At 38.5% G+C, this 20,885-nt stretch overlaps 2 protein-coding genes across 3 annotated transcripts; one reads left to right on the top strand and one right to left on the bottom strand.

Moving 5' to 3' along the window:
• The first annotated feature begins 427 nt into the window (after window positions 1-427).
• tfap2e (transcription factor AP-2 epsilon) lies at window positions 428-8,652 on the top strand. Of its 2 annotated transcripts, none has more exons than XM_056741522.1 (7): window positions 428-541; window positions 2,342-2,791; window positions 4,241-4,295; window positions 6,239-6,470; window positions 7,110-7,228; window positions 7,527-7,665; window positions 8,039-8,652. In XM_056741522.1, the coding sequence occupies exons 1-7, from the start codon at window positions 497-499 to the stop codon at window positions 8,295-8,297; spliced, it is 1,299 nt and encodes a 432-aa protein (XP_056597500.1). In that variant the 5' UTR covers window positions 428-496; the 3' UTR covers window positions 8,298-8,652. The 2 variants fall into 2 exon arrangements, with proteins under 2 accessions (XP_056597500.1, XP_056597501.1); XM_056741523.1 differs by lacking the exon at window positions 428-541 and adding an exon at window positions 1,127-1,300.
• Window positions 8,653-10,190: 1,538 nt separating this feature from the next.
• psmb2 (proteasome 20S subunit beta 2) lies at window positions 10,191-16,688 on the bottom strand. The gene is made up of 6 exons (XM_056742127.1): window positions 16,476-16,688; window positions 15,676-15,798; window positions 15,193-15,263; window positions 11,704-11,866; window positions 11,561-11,610; window positions 10,191-10,403 (listed from the first exon to the last, which is right to left on the bottom strand). The coding sequence occupies exons 1-6, from the start codon at window positions 16,564-16,566 to the stop codon at window positions 10,302-10,304; spliced, it is 600 nt and encodes a 199-aa protein (XP_056598105.1). The 5' UTR covers window positions 16,567-16,688; the 3' UTR covers window positions 10,191-10,301.
• Between the last annotated feature and the right edge of the window lie 4,197 nt (window positions 16,689-20,885).

A 20,885-nucleotide genomic window follows, 5' to 3' on the forward strand; every position in this document is an offset into this window, starting at 1 on the left:
TTTCAGTTAAGACTGCTCAACATTCATTTTGCCTTATACGTTGTCTTTGAACCCGGGGCTATGAGTAATTTTGTGCTGATTTTGTGTTAACTAGGGACGACACAAATATGAATTAAAAGTAACGCACAATGTGTTGTTCTTACCTAGACACAAAGACTTGTTCAGTTAGAGACTGATTGTGTTGGTTTTAATGGTTTAAAGTGTTTTTTCATTCTAATGCATCACAAATAGTGATTTTGGGATGGCCTTTGTTTGCCTCTAAACTTTCAGGATCTCGTTTGCCCCCATTGTTTGTCTCCCTCGTACTCAGTTTATCCTCCGCCCATCAACCCACATCTCTCTCTCTCTCTCTCTCTCTCTCTCTCTCTCCTCAACTCTTTTTGTCAATAATACTCCCATGTCTCTCTCATACCTCTCTCACCGTTCAGCTGGAAGCACACATACTCTCTTCTTGTTCTGTGAATTCATCAGAAGATAACAATTTGATCAAAACAACATGTTGTGGAAATCAAGGAGCAAGACAGAACCTTACTGCTTACAGGTAGGGGTTTCGTTGAATTTTAAGTGCTTTATTTTAACTTTATTGTGCAGGAAGTGACAGAGTGTGACAAATGCGAGAAACTTAATAGCCTAGAAACATGTTTCGCTTTTCTATGTAATGAAAAGATAGATTTTTTCATGCTCTTTGTGTATTAGTTTAACAAAACATAGGCTACATTTAATTTAGGCTTCATCGCAGTTTACGTATATTTCCTGCTATTCATTTTAAATTCACAAGCGTCGGAGGAAACATGAGAAATACAGCCTTTATTAAAATTATCTTGCACGTGCAAGATTATTTAGCTGAAAATAATTATTTATTTTAAAATATTGAAATGAGCAATAAAGTTCAGCAGGCTAAATCATCAAATTGTTGCAACAAGGAAGATAATAAAGAACACGGCTCACTGGAAGTAATTCTTCAACTGAATGGAGTGAATTAATTAATTTAAAGGAATGAATTAATGTCCCTTTAAGGTGGTCTACACCCGACCCCTCCCTCCACCCCACACGTAGCGCTATAAGAGCGCTCGGGTGTGATTAACGGGGCACACTGATATAGAGCTTCATGAAGAGCGAAGTACATTCACTTACAGTCAAGGGTCTTTCGGATGTCTAGTTAATGGATCAAACATATCTATGAGACAACTTGGGGTTTTAATTGAGTGAAAGATATTAAGGAGGCTGTAATTCTAGTGCGGAAGACAAATTAGAGCTCGGAACCTTATTCCAGATGTTGGTTCACACCTATTCGACCATGGTGAGTTAAATATTGGGGCAAAGTTCATCTATTTTTTTCAATTCCTTAGTTACATCGTTGTCATGTGATATTAGCTGAGGTCAGTGTTGGATTGAGCACAGATGCGTGACATTAAGCATTTAATGGTGATTGCAACCCGTGTCAATGTTAAGTTTATATGAAAGCACAAAAGTGTCATTTTTATGAATGTCACATGGTGTCATTCGTCTAAATTGAGGTAACAGACTAGTCTTTGTCTCACAATAAAGAGTGTTTTATTTTGCGTTTCAACAAAGAATTACAGCCATGACAGACTTGTTTGATTTAGTTTTATAAAAAATGAGTTTTCGTCAATCGGTATTTTTGTGTCAAATATATATTTTGGGGGGGTTTTTGGGAGAAAATAAACTTTTGGTCAAAATGAAAGAGGCTACTGAATTGATTTGCTAAATGGTTCATTCGTTTAAATCATCAGGAAAAATATCAGAGGCACTAAAGTCATCTAAGATTATAGCAGTAGGAGACAAATTGCTTGTTTATTTTATATAATCCTGTAAAACAAAATTTAATTTGATCTATTGTCTAAACTTGTCAGTTGGGATTGTTCAAAACCGTGGGTAGCATTAAGACACCTGGCACAGAGAAGTCTTTAAATTGGATCCTTTTGGAGGATTTGTTGGGCTGTAAAAATGTACTCTTTTCTTTATAGTAAATTAATATGTTAATAGATTAACAATAGGTCTAATTAACAAAAAAAAAACCAGAAACGAATCAAACAATATGTAGCCTATATAAAATTAAATTAAATAAAACTAAAAAGTGCGTTGTAATCCAAATAATTTACATTACAGTAATTGTTTCATTCAATATACGTAATAAATGAATATGGTAAATATAAATGCAATAACTGAATTTATAAGATTATGTTGAATATGTTTCACGTGAAATTCAACACTCTCTGACAGTCAATGTTAACTCACCTTTATGACTTAAAGTAGCATATTCTTTTTGAGGTCGTTAATAGTAAATAGTGAATAAAACTGATGTTTTTTTAATTCACAGGACCGTGCGGACGGACTGTCTGGCTCCTCTCCGAGCGGGCGACTGTCTCAGCTTTCCTCGCTAAACCAGTCAGCTTATTCCTCGGCTCCACCGCTCTGCCACACACCGGCCTCCGACTTTCAGCCGCCCTACTTTCCACCTCCATACCACCAATCTTCACTTTCCTACACCCAGAGTCAAGACACCGGATACCCGCACTTATCGGACCCCTATTCCTCCATCAACTCTCTCCATCAGCACCAGCAGGCAGCGTGGCACTCTCAGCGCTCTCGCTCAGAGGAAGCGGGTCTTCTCTCACAATCACACCGGGCGCTGAGTTTAGACCCGCGGAGGGAGTATCCGGGCGTACCGCGGCTTCTCCATCATGGACTGGGTGAGGGAGCAGCGGCTCTGGGTGAGGGTCCTTTAGGAATGCACGCAGTGGGTCATCACGGTCTGGATGAAATTCAAGTGAGTTTAATTCTTTACGTCTTTATAAAAATAAATGTATCTTTAACTGACACTCATTTTGTCTAATTTCATGAACAAGAATCTCGTTGGGTCAAAAATAAAAAAATAATCGAAATACTTAATTTGCCATTTTATATATATCAAAATATTTTATTGGTAGATACTTTGAAGTTGTGTGTCAAAGATTTTCGTCAACATTGTCTACGAGCTAGCCACTATCTCAGATATATTTTATAGCCTTATATTTATTCCTGTAGGCTTTTTCTTTTCACTCAATACATTAAAATAAATATTAATAATATTTTGTATCGTCGTATTTGATACATGATTTAAAGTTCTGTCGTCATGGCAATGTTAAGTAAAATATATTACATTTACAATTTAACATAGCCTATCATACATCATACATTTTACAGTGTAAAACAGATTTTATTACACACGTTGGCGGATAACATAGTCAAAGTATACCCATAACATCGAATATTTCTATATATATATATATATATAGTCAAACAAAGGCTATAATAAACAAAACTCACTATTAAATTAGTCCTATCGGAAACTATTGTGTAAAATTAAAAAACGATTTTTGCGAAGAATTTACAGAATTTTTTCTTATTTTAATTCGATTGTTTTTCGGCTATAGTTGTTAAATAGCTGGTCAAACAACTGCATCCCGAGCAGGTGCAGAATGAGTTAATGTCTATCTGTTAGGAAACTTATAGCGCGTCCAATCGGTTTCCTCGGATAATTATTCAACAAACAACTCGACTCCCTTTGATAATATGACACCAGCAACACGAGGGAGTGTAATTGTTTAATTTTCCACAAGAAAATCTGAGAAAAATATATATATTTAAATATAAATATCCCAATTATTAGAATAAGAAAACAAACACTATACATTTCTGTTGAAATTGTGTAATAATTTTTCTATTATTTCCTTACTTTACTGATCTATGTGACCAGTTAGTGTTCTCCAAAGCAAAAATATTAAACAGTATTCCTTCCACTTTCCAGATCTTGTTAAAATATTCTAGCAAAACAAACAATACTTTTAGAATAAACAAATAGTACAATTTTAGTGATAAGTGTCTGATAATATTCAAAATATTTTTAAAAGCATTTTAATATTCTTCTTCTGCGCAGTTATTCAGTGTGTGATCAAATCACATGATTTACAAGTCTTAGCTAAATAATTACATATAGGCTACCATACATATTTACAGTCAATATTTGTTTTGGGAGTCAACATGACTGTTTTTTGTCACGGTCAGACTACCCCTCAAATTGTAGTCCATCTTGTTAGTGTAAATCTAATAATTTTGGAAATACTTTTTGACTTGTTATGTAGCCACTAAAAACGACCAAGAAAACGACAAACAAAACGCAGTGCTGTATGTTAAGATGAAGAAACTGAACAAGTGGTTTGCTATCTTGTTTTACCAGGGCATGGAGGAGGCGTCAGCTTTGGGAATTCTCGACCATTCTGTCATCAAGAAAGGTGAGTCTGTAGGCCTACCTCTGATGCATATAGAGAGTGGTGACCTCTCCAGCTAGAAAACGATGCGGTGCCCGACATGATACGTTAAATGATTCAACCGAACACACATACACGCACACAAAATAATTCAGCTTTGCAATTTCATTTTAAGTCGCGAAATCCCGCAGTACTCTTCCTCTGCCTTCACCCTTAAGGCAGTCGATGTTAATGAACTGTGCATGGTCATATGAGAGAAAGAGGGGGATTAGAAGCAGGCAAAGGGGGGAAGAGTGCAGATAATAAAGTTATGAATTCAAAGCATCGCCATTTCCACATACCAGAAAGAACAAAAATCATTTTTCTCAAGAAATGAGTTAATTGGTATTTGAAAACACTTTCCCTCCCCTGTCTGCACTTTCACCAATTACTTTTGCACGAATCAAACTGCGTTCCGTTTGTGAAGAGCACTGTGAAATCTCACGTATTTATAAAGCAACAGAATAAATCAATCTTATACTCAAGGGTATAGTGTGATCCACGTGTAGAGAACAAACCAAAGCCCACGTGAATAAGCGGATGTGTACGTGGAGCTCATGAGACGCATCCAGCAGTTCGTGTCCGCAAAGCAGGGTTTTGGCTAGAAAGGGATACAGCCGCCTCCACTGGGCATGCACACTTTAATACCGCGTCATTTTTGTCAACACTATTTTTATTATTGTAAGGTTAGGTTTAGAGCTAGGTTAGGTAGGCATTTGCTAATGTAATTTATTGTAATTTTATGGCCAGATTTTGCATCACTTCTGGCTGTAGATTCCCCTTCTAGCAACAAGCGCAAATCAGCGCTGCGCAGCGGGGCGTAGCGAAGACGCACACACCGCCCACAAAAAGTGGAAAGCCAATACTACCGCAATTTTCCTCTACAAAAAGGATACAGATAATATAAACACTAACACGATGCCACCATGTGCCAATCCATGAAAAAGTGGGAGGGAATATGCGCTTCCAAAACGCCACAGTGCGCGCAAACATACTAAAAAAGAAAAACCATAAAGGAGTTGAGCTCTAAATATAAACTGTACTCCTTAGACTTTTTGGGATATGCTAGTTGTAACTTTTAAAACAAAAAATCTGTCTTTTGAGGATGTTGATCATCATAACTGTCCTTTGAAGTAATGTCCCCAACATCTTAACTAGGCCTATAAATCATTCATACACCCATCCAACTAATACGCACATGCAGTGGATTTGTGTAGTGTGTCATTGAAGTGCAGATGAAAATTCAGCCCACACAGATGTGGCATACAAAAATAAGCGATTACACACAGGCTCATCTTATACAAATGAAGGGTTTTGGGGATGATGTAACAAAGATCCTTGAGCTCAAATGAAAAACCAGTGAAGTCTATTCTTCGTAAACTGTACAATTATTTGTCTGAAAGAAGATTTGTGTGTTCAAGATACATTGGATGGCTGGGGAAAAGCATTATAAATATTCACTGTGTCAGGTTAAAACGTTTAAATACTTAACAGCACAATTTTCGCCATTTTATAAATCGTGTAATTTTTCATAATATCGTCGTTGGGTTCATTATAAAGTCAGATTTATATCGAGGCAGAAAACTTTAATTATAATCACAAGAAAAACACGAAAATTGTTGTGTGCACAACAGATGGAATACAGTCTTTCCCCGTGGAGATGAAACACCCATTTCAAAATAAGAGTGAGAAATCGACATGAAACACTATCATTACTGAGACAACAGATGTCAACCTGTGGGAGAGCAAACAGCCAAACTGTGACTTTGACTAAAAAGGTTTTCATAACAGCAGGCCAACTCCAAAAGCACAAATTAGCACATTTCTATGAATCTAATCGTCACTGCTTTAAAAATAAGAGTCTGCCCTCATGAGATTTAGGGTAATTCTGGCACCAGTACCTTAAACCTTTTTCCTCTTTTCTATAGTTCCTCTCCCATCAAAGCTAAATGGCTCAACGATCTCTGCCCTGTCCCTTACTAAAGATGGTCTGGGCCTGGGGGGTGTGTCGAACCCGGCAGAGGTTTTCTGCTCCGTCCCCGGCCGTTTGTCCCTCCTCAGCTCCACCTCTAAGTACAAGGTCACGGTTGGAGAGGTGCAGAGACGTCTTGCCCCACCTGAGTGCCTCAATGCCTCACTGCTTGGAGGAGTCCTGCGCAGGTAAATGGAGGACGAATGTAAAAATATAGTCATTTATATTGCATGTGTAATCACAGAAGAAACTCGTTTTTGACAAGAAGTGTACTTTTAAGAATTACAGAAATGTTTACTTCATATACAGTGGAGCTCAAAAGGCCAAAAAAGCGTTTATTTTGAAGGATCTCATTAAAGGGATAGTGCACCAAAACAAACATGTATTCACCCTTGTTTGGTTCAAAACCTGTATTATATTTTTTTTCTCAGTGGAACACAAAAGAAGATATTTTTATGAAATGTCTCAGTGGTTTTGTGGCGATACAAAAGAAGTCAATGGGAGCAGGTGTTTTTTGGTTGCCGACATTCTTCAAAATATCTTCTTTTGTGTTCCGCAGTAGAAATAAAGTCATTCAGAATTTGAAATTATGAAAAAAGTTAAATTTTGGGATAAACCTTTTAATACCATTTATTATCATGAAAATTGTGATTATTACTAAACAATTAACACAATATGACAAACCTTAGAAATGTGGACATGGACTTTTAAACCTCACTGTATAGATACTGTATTATTAGGACTCAATTTTGACAGTAAGACCTGAAGTGTTCTGCACAAACAGACTGAATATGAGGCGTTAATCTTTTCCACCTCTCCACACTCAGAGCCAAATCAAAAAACGGAGGCCGCTGTCTGCGAGAACGTCTGGAGAAGATCGGTCTTAACCTGCCCGCCGGCCGCCGAAAGGCAGCCAACGTCACACTCCTCACGGCACTGGTGGAAGGTACTGAAACATTTCATTAAAACCAGATACATATTATCACATTATCTCCACTGCTTTCATACAGTCTCGTACCTGCTGCTGTAATTGTCCCAAACACAGCACATGCACTACATCATCAGTCCCTTAGGTTAGCAAATTTCTGAAGGGACATATATGTTAATGTGAGTGTGAAACAATAACCTCCTAGGGAGTGATAACCTAAAAATTGTAACACAATCCAAAGAGTCATTTTCAGATGTCAGGCTATTATCACCTCAACGTCTCTGTCAGCATGTTGAAGACTACATTTTTTTCTAAGGGGAAGCGGTTCATCTTGCACGGGACTTTGGGTACGTGTGCGAGACCGAGTTTCCAGCCCGGGCTGCCGCAGAGTATCTATGCAGACAAAGCGACCCGGAACAGTTGCCGACACGACGCAGTATGTTGTTGGCCACCAAGTGAGTACCAGAGATTCTTAAGATTCAGGGGGTTAAACTGTTTTATTCAAAAATAGGTTTACTGCACAAAGTTTTAACTAGGCCTGAGTATTTATGGTAGACTTTGATATCACTAGTTGATATAAATTATATTAATCTCATAATGTGTTCTCAGAGGTTTGGTATTTCAAGTAAATAAGTAAAAGTTTGTTTGGAATGATGGTAAATTGTGCAGAGACTAGACACGTAATAAGAAATTAATTTAGCTGTTAAGACCCACTTAACAGAACTTATTTGTGAATAAAAAATCTCTTCATTCAACTTTTTTTATTGAAACCACCAATTTAAAGGCACATTGGCATACACACTCTCACCCCACTTTTCACATCTACAGGGAGATTTGCAAAGAGTTCATGGATCTGATGTCACAGGACAGGTCGCCGTTGGGTGGCAGCCGCCCCACCCCCTGCCTGGAGCCCGGGGTGCAAAGCAGCCTGACCCACTTCAGCCTCCTCACCCATGGATTTGGCACACCCGCCATCTGCGCCGCCCTATCGGCCTTTCAGAGCTACTTGCTAGAGGCCCTAAAACTGCTGGATAAAGGGGAGGGAGGAAAGAGCCACCATGACAAAGAAATAAAGCACCGCAAATGAACACTTTGGAAAAAGACATTGCTGTTTCTGGGCCCTTCCTCACTTTTAGGAGTGTATGAGTGTATTTATGTGTATGAATGTGTGTGTCAGCCAACTGATCTATACGCAGTATCTTGCTGCCGGGTTCAGATTTCGCGTCGACACAGATCACAAAAAGGCAAGCCTGTATGGACTGGTTACATTCGTGTCTGATGAAATCTGAGGTCTCCCGGGAGATGCAGGAAATGCAACAATTTTTGATACACACTGCATGTGGACCACAAACTCCCTCTGGATCCTCGGGATGAGATGACTGATATTTGTGTTCTCTAGAGACCGGGGCCCAAAACCAATCACACATGGCACGGACAATAAGAATTGGGGTGGCAATTTATGTATTAAACAACAAATTTGTAAAATGTCATTTTGTAATTCATGTTCTGTTTATTATTAATGTTATTGGTATTCTTATTGATGTATTGCAATGTAAATGTAATATATTATTAAAGCAACACCAACAAACTGCTTTATGCAAAGAATATGAATTGAAGTCATTTTGAAATGCGAGGTTTGCAAATTCTTTGTTTTAAGCATTAATAAATAGAAAAAAAATATTTACAGTAAAGTGCAGGAAATTGTAGTATGCTGTGGTATTTTACAGCATGTATAGCGCTCTGTATTAATTACAGTAAATTAATAAACTGCAGTAATAGTGTACGTTAATATTTACTCTGGCAAGGTCCAATAACACTGGTATCTTGGAATTTTACCATAGTTTACGGCAGTAAATACTAAAAGTATACTGAAGTATTTTTCGTGTGGTTTAAATCCACTATCCCTTTAAGCTAGAATTTAAGCATAGAAAAAAAGACACAACACTTTTAGGATTTCCAAATCACAGAAAACCCCTTGCATGAGTATATTTTATCCACCAACCAGGTGGCTTTTAACCTTTTATAAATTGACTTGTTGGTGCGGTACAAAATTAGCGTGATACAAATTGAACACCCAAGGGGATGTTTGAAATTTCTAGCCCTATTTGCTAAAGGCAGGGTGACATTACCCACACCAAAACCTCAATGTGACACACTGGCAAATCCAGCAGAATTACCTCTGAGATAAAACAGTCCTGACCACTAACCCCCGGGGGCTCGGCAATCACTACAGTGGCAGAACGCAGCTAAACAGTTGCTAGGCTCTCTGTTCTATCGCTTCTCTTCTCTCACCCCATCTGTCACTCTACCTTTCTTCGTCTGCTCAAGGGCCTGCATCTCCATACCTGCCCCCCTGCCGGCTCTCACTCACACAGGCACACACGTTCCCATCCTTAGTGTCAATTCCCCATTCCCCCTTTCCATGACCCCCCACCCATCGCTCTGACACTCAGCAGGGCTGCTCTGCATTTCTCTTTGCCTGCAGGCGAACATATGCTGCTCGTCCCTTTAGATTCCGGTGTGTTCAGGAGAGAGGGATTGTTTAATGTTTATTAATCACCTGTCTGTGGAGGAGAGAGAGGGAAAGGAGGCACGCAAACGCACACGAGCCGAGTGTAAAAACACTTGTGTACAAAGGAGTGAGGAAACAAGTACACATCCAAACATAGCATAAGCGCATGTCTCCCTTTGTTTAAATCCTTTTTGCTAACTTTGCAACACGACACAAACAGACCTGACAAACTTTTGAGTGCAGGAACAATATATTAAACATGTCCCCTTTGGTATGACATAACTTACAATGAAGATATATCTCTCTTATGCTATTTAATATTATATATATATATATATAAATAATATATTATTAAAAGATTGTTTACTAAATTTTGGTCACATTATAGGACACATTCACGTTTTTTTGTCAACTACCCAAAAAAATCTGAGATATACATTTGAATGTAAATATACCTGAATTCATTAATAAAGCCAAAATAAGATTGTTTATTTAACAGGATTTTTTGTTTTATTAGAGCACAGAGGGTTACATTTGCAATATAAAAGAGTGTGACCAGAGGGGAATAACAGTAGTTGCTCATTTGGTGCCTGCGGAAAGCTTCTCCATGTCATGAATGCCTTCCTTGTCAATCAAACGGACAGTGAAAGAATGCAGGTTCAGGATGAAACGTCTGTTGAGCTGTGAGAGGAAAAGACAACAAAACAATTATATAAGGTTACAAACCCAAAGCTTAAAGCTTAAACTTGGCATCTTTTAATAAATAAATAAATATCACAATCACATGATAAATTAGTATTACAGCAAGATGCAAAAATACATTAACCTAAAATATATCACTGCTGTCCTTCTGAAGCCTTGCATCTCCATATTTCCTGATTTTTAAATCATTATTATTATTTATCCCTTAATGTTTGTCACTGGTTTTTGCAAATATTTAACCGATAAAAAAGTATTAAAAAGTGCTTGTCAACTTTAACATATAAAGATTTCAATCATTTAAAAGTATAGTGTTGTTTTCCATTTCCTTAAAAATGTTGACTTTTTCAGAAGGACAGCAATGATATACTGATTTATATCAGGTCTCAAAATATCAGGTGAAATACAAGTTAAAATGATCATGATAGAGCTACAGTCACAATAACAGATTTTCCTGGCCAAAATATTCTCAATAAAGATTAAAGATCACTATTAAAATGAAATAAATAAATGTCAGTCAAATATTTTTCTATTTTTTGCCAATTAATCATACTCAAAATAAAAGCATAAAATAATATAAAAGGCAAAGACAATGTATAAGCATTGTGGTTGTAAAGACAAAATATTAAATGGGTGAAATACCACCCCAAACTATATTGAAGTGTCAACCGGATTATTCCCAATATTACCACAATGTGTAAGTATTATATTATTATATTGTGACACCCATAGTTAATGCTAATGCAAAGATTTTAAGATTGTATTGGTCTTCTAAATTTCATATAATACAACATTACACCATGTTAAATTATATTATGACTTATTGATATTATGATGAACCTTTCACATCTGAGAACAGTATACAAGTATAAGTGACTGTTTAGAGAAGTTTCAGATATGGACTACATTTAATACAGGCCTGATAATCTAATAATTTACATTATTTCGTGATCTTAAATAAATATACCGTACACAAAAATTTAAGAAGTAGAATAGAAGGATTGGGTGGAAATGGACAGTCTTGCAGAATAACTAAATTTACGTGTTTTCTTTCTAGTCAGCAAACCTTATGGAATCAATAATGTGGATGAAGAAACCAGCACAAGGAAAACATACAGTCAGTACACTACACAACTTACCTCTTCTATACACTTCTTAAGCAGATCCACAGCCTCCTCACGGGTCAGATCTGCAGTACATAAATACAAATATGTTAAGAATAAACAACTAAACAAGTTTATTAAAAAATAATGATGATCTCTTTCAGGTGCTTGATATTCACCTGGTTTGTAGTATCGGTCCAGGATGGAGAGGGTGAGGAAAGCACCGTATCCATGTGCAGCAAAAGGGGCTTTGGCAAGTGCTGACAGGTGGTCCATGTAGTACAGGCCGGGACCATCAGTTTCATCATATCCTGCTAAGAGCAGGTTCACATGATATGGAGTCTAAAAAAAGAAATCAGTCAAAACTAATTAATATACCAAATAAAAAAGGGACAATGTAAGGGTCATTCAGTCAATAGAATAAAATAAACCCCTCGGAGGATCAGAAGGACCTTGACGGGTAAAACTGACAAGATTTCAGAAACGTGAATCTGATATCACTCAGCGACAACTATATTACAGTAATTCACAAGTCAATCACCTATTTAAAGTACCCAACTGAAAACACCTACAATCATATCAAACTTTTACATTGGCAGAAGTGGAAGCATTAGATGGAAGGAGATAGCGAGATAAAAAGAGAGAGAGGAAAGCGCAGAGAGGGGTGTGAAACAGCAGAGAAAGGGGAGGGAGGGGAGTGTGGAGCGGTCTGGGGGGGGTCGCTGGTGTCACCAGCAGTGTGACATCTGCAGGAAGACGGCACCCCTGCTGCCGCGAGCACTTACCCACCTCCTCTCTCCTCCCCTCCATCTCCCGCCCTCACCCTGATGCCCTGGAGTGATGCCAGCTCTCATTAAAACTTCTTTAAGTCCTCTTCCTCCTATCTCGCTCTCGCGCTCTCTATCTCCTCGTACAAAACTCTGAAACTACTCTCACTTTCCCGCACGTATGCCATCTCAGATACTGAGATTTCAGCCACGTTCTCCAATCACCTTAACGTTCGTGCTGTCGGGAAGAAGGTGAAATTTCTCATTTAGGAAATGTTTAAACACTTTGCCTAGTTTAGTGTCAAGTTTAAAGGAATAGTTCACCCAAAATTAACAATTCTGTCAACATTTACTCACTCTCTTATCATTTCAAGCCAGTTGACTTTATTTTGCGGTGCACAATTGATGCTATTTTGAAGAGTGTTGGTCATCGAACAACAGCGGTACCCATTGACTTCGGTTGTCTGGACAAAAAAAACCAATTCAAGTCAATGGGTACCGCTGTTGTTCAATTCCCAACGTTCTTCAAAATATCTTCTTTTGTGTTCTGCAGAAGAAACAAAGTCATACAGGTTTGGAATGACATGAGCGTGAGTAAATAATGCCATTATTATAATTTTTCGGTGAACTGTTCCTTTAAGGCAGAGTTCATAAAAATGCTTGAAAAACGGTTTTGTAAGGTTGTGCGGCCTACTGTGGCTTCGGGTTTACCAACTGGGGCTGGATTATCAGAAAAAAAATGATCAGAGCCATGTCTAGGAACCAAAATATCACGGAAATCAGTCACTTTGGCCCATAAGCAACTTAAATTTTTGGAACCAAAAATATTCAAGCTGTATTGCAATTGACAAACAAATACAAGTTCCAACATTGATTTTAGGGTTTTCAATTACACAGTACAGCAGTGAATCTATAACACTCGGTCCAGTTCCTTGCGAATAAAACTAGAACGTCTCCACCTCAACCCACCTGAGAGGCTTTAATCTGATCTGGGCCGCCCCCTGTTCTGTGCGGCTCTCTGGGGCACGTTTGGGTGAGTAAACACCCCCTAGAGATGCTCACCTATGCAATATGGTTCACTCCCAGCAGTGTGGTTTAAAAGAACGGATGCTTGTTGAAAGACAAGATTTGAGTTTGTGTTATATTCCCCCGAGCGTCATCTACCCCATCTTTATAAAATCAACACCTGTTTCATGCATTCTCCACCTGCCTCGTGAACTACAGTACAAGCACAACAGCCCATCACCTGCGTCCCAGTGTAAAAATGAGGGACAGTAAAAAAAGCTTTGTCTGATGAATATAAAGATTGATAACAGTATTGTATCATTTATTCTTCTCTTGGTCTCACGCTTTCATCTTCTGTGGCTGTGTTCCCCGTCCCTTGCCTACTGCCCCAGGACATGTTCTCGTCTTTGGCATCTCTGCCCAATCTGCCGTATTAATTGTTCATCTGTAGCGGAACAGGGGAATGCCTCGCAATATGGCACCAGTAATTATTTGTGCCAGTGTGTTGGGAGAGAACGAGGGCCAATATTATTTCATGCGTGCCAATAAAGGCAAACTGTTGCTGGATGGTTCTGCGCAGAGCTCGAGGGGAAGTTGGACGCGCTCTTGATTTCTAAACAAAGGCACGATACATAAAACAACCACAGAAATGCTGGTTTGGGTGTAAAGAGGAGGTTTAAACTCCCGTATGTTGGTATCTACGTGGACTCTATTATGAGGAGTCAGTGCTTCGCAGGTTAAACAGATTTATCCGCCTTTTCCTTCTCTCTCTGTGAAAATCCTTCTGAGGAGACTCTCAAACTCCAGGGGAGCCCCAAAGGCCCAGTTGTTTTTTTAGAAACCTGGTGCTTAAAGCGTGCATGACATCTTTCTCATTTAAACATCCCGAAGGGTTTGAGCACAGATGAGAAACGGATCTACAATGTAAACCGTCAGTTAAATAAAACTAAATTTGCTAGAATACACAATTACCCTTAATCCGTTTTTGTAAATAAGACTTGAGAAAACAAGAACCCTTGGATTTAATATTTTTACAGTTGACGAACTGAGGCAGTATGAAAGTATCAATATGTGAACAAAACAATCTATTACACTCAATGCTTTAAGGTAAATTAGAGAGCAGAGTAAATATTGAAATAGACCAATGTTATCTTCTTCAAGCTAAGAAAATCAGAGGAAACCAAGGCGAGCTAAAAGCCTGTGACTTATGAACTTGTAGCACTTCCTCGGCCCCAAGAGCCCACCCTTTCCGCCCCTCACCCCCCTTTGGCTCCCTCTAATTGTTTTTTGTAATCATTTTCTTTACTCTGCTATTGTGACAGGAGGCAGTTACACTCTTCCTAACAAATTAACACACACACAACCAGACAAAAGAGGCAGGATGGCGACAAGCCCATTTTTAGACAGATGGGTGCGCTCCACATTGCCCTCAGTTTAACACACAAACACACACATTCGGAAAAATTCTCAAATAGGCAGGAGGCGCAGGTGTCGACGACCTCTGAGACTTTGATATCACCAATAGACATTCAAAACATAATGGCATCAGTATCCATTTTAAATTAAATACCAGTTCCAGGCATTCAGATATGCACTTTACCGTCTATATAGTCTCAGCCATTTAATAAAAGGCATTAAATAGAACTAAGCATGAACTAAAAACAAATACCTGATTTAATGTCTTAATGCCACTAATTTTTTGGGAGAGAAAAAAAAGTAAAATTTTCTCTGCATGTTAATAAAAATATTCAATAGCATCTTAACATACAGCAACTTTTTCAACAACACTTCTCCGTTGATTTTTTTCTCCAAACTTTCCGATATTGAAACAAATAAAGAAATTCTGATATGGATCAAGGAAAATCCAGTGCATGAATGTGAAGGTTCTGGACCCACCCGACTGCGCAGATAGTCTGCAAGGTTTTTCCTTGTGAAGTTTGCAGCTGCTGATGGACTGAGCTCATATCCTGATAAAAAGAAAAATTGAAATCGAGATGAACCCATAAAACAACAGAAACAACTGTATAAGACATTTTGCAACCGAAAAACATTGCAGGAGTATGAATACATAAAAACAAACTATATAAAATGTATATATATACTATATATAGTATAAATATATAGTATAGTATATAAAAACTGAATGAATTGAGTAAATAAATGCATGACATTTAAAAAAAATAATGAATGAGTGAAAAACAGAAGTATGTATAAGCTTGTACACAACTTATAAAAGTTTAAAGTTCTACTGGAAAAATAAGTTTATAGATTTGTGATATTCAAATGCATCACAAAAATAAATGAGCACATACCATCCTTTCCCCTACAACCAAACAGAGTTCAACTTCAGCAGGGATTATTATTAAGACACGTGCTTACCATTTCTCATTTTATAAAGTTGGACATTTTTCTGAATGTATTCTGCAAACTGTACTGTGTCTCCAGCTTCACCCACACACAGGAGTAAGATCTTCTCACTGAGCTTGAACATCTTGTCATAATCTGTAAAATATAAAAAAGTCATGTTTACATCACAAACTATTTGACAATCTCATCAACGATTTATATGAATCCGTTTAACTGTACATGATGGGTTTACAAAGTATAAGCTGTCGTTATATTCTGGTTGCTTCAACTATACCATAAGGAGACTCTCTATACAACATCTATACTTTATACAATACCATTGGTTTTGTATAAAACCACTTGCGTTTTAATATTTCTCATGCACAAATATGCGAAATGAATTAAGTATATAAAAAATGTATAGAAAGTATTGAGGTTGACTTCGTACTTTCACTTTCATAACAAAATCGCAAACTCATCCTATCACAACTGACACTCGCGCAACAAAGCATTAAAATAAACAACGTGTTGTTGGCAGAAGAAGTTGAATAAGATTTCATATACCGTGAACACCTCCAATGAATATATATATATGTAAATCACTTCAACGCACAAACTGTGTTAGCTCAGGGTAGCTAACACTTATCGGCTTACACACTAGCTAACAATTATTCACAAATAGGCAAAAGTGTTTGCACATATTACGTAACTGTATAAACTGTTAAGCGTATTGAATTATTTGTTTGAACAGGTCTATTATTGAGTGTTGGTGTTATTTTATTTCTGGCTGTTAGCGCGATGCTAACATGCTAAGACATATCTGCTAAACTCACCGTGTTTCATCTGTATTATACTGCTGGCTGCTACATTATCTGCTGCGACCAAGACAAAGTCCGGTCCTTGTATCCCAATCAGGTATTCCATGCCTTGAACTGAGTTAAAAGTAGACTAAACACACTTTTCTTCAGTAATGGACTTAGTGCAACTCAATCAGATATTACACAGCAAAAGACGAATGCAGTTCACCAGTGGCGCACTGTTCATACGTCATGAGAGAGCGTCTTTTCTGATGTCACGTGACAGGAATGGAGAATATTAGACTTGAAAGAGGCCTGTAAATAACAAAAATATACATTTAAAAGAGTTAAATACAGGTCAAGATTGAATGGTAGGTTTTCTAGTTAGTCTGGGGTTAAAGTTTTTAATGGGTCAAAATTGGTATTTGGCAGTAGCAACACTTTATTGTTACAAAAGCTTTTTCCCAACTCAAAAGTGTGATGAGCCTAATATAAATTAATAAATGGATTATGTATCGATTTATCAATTAATCAATTTAATATTACATTTTAATTTTGTTAATTAATTTACTCAATAATCATCCCCAAGATTAATGTCCACAATATCCACTACTTTTATATTCACTAAATTCTTTTCATTAAAGCCCATAGTGTTTTTTTATCTTTACTACACAACTTAACATGAGTATTAATGATTGATCATGTTGCTTAGGCAGGTGATTTCAGATATACACAACCAGCTGCAGTAGAACGTCTATGGCCTCCATCCACTGCAAAGACTTCTATTCAGGTTCATTAGTTTTGGTTCTTTGTGTCCCTTTCCTACACTGTGCATGGTGTTCCTAGCAAATCTTATAAGTGCAAAACCTATTGAAAATCAGTGGCATGTATGTACAGTTATGAAAAGTATCTTCCCTTTCTGAGAGCTCTCTGTACCAGTTTATTTATAAAGTTATATATTTTCACTGTAGCATTTGTTATTGAATTATTTTGTATAAATTGCATATTCATGTGTTGAAAGTATATTTTTTTCTCCCCTTTCTATCGGTCTCTCCTTCAGCGGTTGTCACTGGTTCAGCCTGACTGCTTCGTTAGGACTCATCATTTGCATTCAGATTAATTATCTAATTACCGACAAATGTCCGGCGGCCACCCCGCACTCCAGCTCATCAGCTCTGCGCCTGTAATTATTTTAATCATTTACTTTCATCTGGAGTGTTCCTGCCATACTCCTGTGTTTAGAGGCCATTCTTAATTACCCTGCCAAGACACTCTTCCCCTCTTTTCATGTGAGGGAAAGGGGCAGAGAGTGAGGGGGGGAAGAGAGAGCCCGACGGGGACAGAATCCAGGAATCTTGACAGCATCATAAAAGCTCCAAGCTCCGCTGGTTGTTCACTCTGTCTTTTTCCCCACTCAACTTCTCTCTCTCTCTTTTTGTCTGTTTCTGACTCCACACCCAACCCAGATCCTTCTCCAATTTTAACTATTTCTCTCTCCAACTCGCACTCTCTCCCTCTCGCCCCCCATCACCCTCCTCACTTCCTCTAGTTCTCCCTTTATCGCAACCACACACAGGAATCGCCTCCGGGGCCCAGTGCTTTGACTACTAATACACTCACATACACTGTGACATACATGATGCAACACTCTCCCTGCGTATTATCTGTTTGGAAAATCTATACACCTCTCCGTCTGCAGTCTCTCTTTATTTAGGCACCGTCAGCCTGCTGCTTGGCTGGATCTGGTTTGTGTCTGGTTGTCGTTGGCTCAGTTTCTGCCATCGCCGCTTTCACTGTTGTGTCCTTTCAGCAATTGTGAGACTCACAGCGCTGGTGAAAATACATAATCTGTAATTGGGGCCCTTGGCTGTTTGTGCGTTTTTCTGACTTTGGAAAATTTGAAAAGGGCTGTGTTGGAAACACGGATGCTTCATTTTAATTCCAAGTGTAAAATTTTGTTTTTAGTCAAGGGTTTTTAAAATAGCACTTGACCATAGAACTGAAAGGAAGATTAACAAAAGCCATTTAATAAAGTGTTCAAAGAGCTATACAGTATCTGCTTCATCCAGATAAGATTGGTTTGTACTTTCTGTTGTTCTAATTTGAGATCAATTCAGCCAAACACTTTGCAGAAAAGGAGCAAGACTGAGCTTTCAGAGATGCATTGTTTCTGCCATGGCTCCAGAGGGACCCTGTCTGAGTTTGGGGATTATGGACTCATGGCCCAAGGGTAGTTTATTAAAACTGGGGCATGTTTTGAACTCAGATTAAGAGTATAGGTGGAGGATGCAGGGTACGGCAAATTAATAGTATTCATGGTTTTTGTGTGGGCCCCCACTTCAATTATTGAAGGTGAAATCTGGAGTTTTCCTATCTATAGTGTTATAAATAGTTCATGACGCAGTGTGTGCGTGTGTGTGTGTGGGGGGGGGGTCATCACACACACGATGTGTTGCACTACATACATCTTTTCTAACTTTACTTAATAAATCCCAGAACAAAGGGTGCAACAGAGAAATATGATGAGAACGCGCCGATAGGAGCGTGTTTTAAATTGTAATTTCCACATTTGCATTCTTGAAGAAAACGCAACGCACCGCTTTTTCGGTTTAATCTGCAATTTCACGGCGCTGAGAGCGGCTCGAGTTGAGTTCATTGTTTCGGCCTGTCGTCGTTTAGTGGCGCTTTGCTTTTGTTAAGTGGAAGAGGGCGTCGATGGGACCTGGGCACGAGAGGGACCACTTCATCTGCAGGAGTGAAAAAGAGCAAGCTAAATGGAAGTGACAGCCTCTGAAAAAATTCCTACCGGCAGCTGGGAGGATTTGACATGGCGAGCTCCCCCACCACCATCGGCCCTGTGACCCCCGTGCCTGGCACACGCACCTGCCGCTCCGAGGCGCGCTTTCACCGGCGGAGAGATTATCGCGGGGCGTGTTGTGGTCGACCCGTCCTCAATGAAGTCCTGTGAAAACCCCCTTATGCGTGAAAGAGCCCCCATTCAGGCGCCTTTGTTCAACACATTTTTATGGGAAAACATTGGGCATTATGAGGTTTGGGGATTTACATGGAACTCCATAGAGGGGTATAATCCTTTCAAGCAGCAAACGAATAAAAGTTTAAACCTGCTGTTTTTATATTTATTAGCTGGTTAAAGCAGACGACGCAGCTGATCCCTCTTCAACCAACAGGCCTTTAAGTCACTTCACACCATAAACGGGACCATCATTAAGATGTTTATGCAATAATATTACAAAACCAGATTTTTGTAACTTAATGAACGTTTATTGTAATATATGTAGTACTATGCAATGTCATTGTATGTTTGTTTTCTCTTTATTATATATTTTTTCTCTTTTCTATCCATCCATCCATCCATCCCTATCTATCCATCCATCCATCCAACTATCTATCTATCTATCTATCCATCCATCCATCCATCCATCCATCCATCCATCCATATCTATCTATCTATCTATCTATCTATCTTTTTTCCTGGACATTTCCCAAATCATGGACAGACCCTAAGGCCGTCAACATTCCAGCCGACTCACTGCCACCCCTTCTCTGTCCAAGCTGATTGTTTCCACGCCAGTGGAGTGCTATAGGCTATCTCACTGTCACACTGCATCATAAAGAGGGAAAGATGAGAAGAGAGGTAAGAGAAAGGGGAAAAGAAAGAGTTTAAAATCTTTGAGGGCACACATGCCTACGGACATGCGTTACTAGCGTTGACGCTTATTTATTCGATTGTGACCTAGAGTGACCCCTAGTGTTAAGACGGGTTAATACATCTACAGGGCAAAAGATCGTTTGCTGTCTAAAATTCGTCGGCAGATTTTTTCCTGGGTATATTTAAGGAATTAACTAACCATTAAAAAGTTATTCGTACTAAATTGTAAATTGGAAACCATTTTAATCTGCCACTCACGGTGCGTAAAAAGTTGTGAGGTTTTAACAAAATAGGGTCAGAAAGAGGAATAATCTAATTTATAAACGTAGGCCTATTCCAGTTATACGTTAAATGCTGTTAAATGAGTAAAATAGAAACTTAACATGACTTTCGAAGTGTAGTATATACACTGAATCAGCAGCTCTGCACCTGGAAACACACCCGTGTCGTGCTTAATGTCCTCGGGTGGAGAGACGTTCTCACCGGTGCCGTTATTCGCGCCCAGCGGGAACCTTCTCGCTCAGCGGTTTGTCCCACTTCCTACATTATACAGTGTGGCTTTTGCTTATTTTTTGAACGCTTTCTGGGTGAAGAAACGCCGGGTGAGATGAAAAATCACTGCTGAACTATCAGCATTTACAGTTCACTCCTTTCTATAACTCACTCCAAAAAAAATATATATGCTATTGCCATGAAAATAAACTTTTTTGGTTTTCTATTAAAGACTAAATTAACTTTTAAGTGCTAAAATGACACACGCTTTCACCAATTCGTCA

The sequence above is a fragment of the Triplophysa dalaica genome, chromosome 25 (genome assembly GCF_015846415.1).
Source record: "Triplophysa dalaica isolate WHDGS20190420 chromosome 25, ASM1584641v1, whole genome shotgun sequence".
NCBI lineage: Eukaryota > Metazoa > Chordata > Actinopteri > Cypriniformes > Nemacheilidae > Triplophysa > Triplophysa dalaica.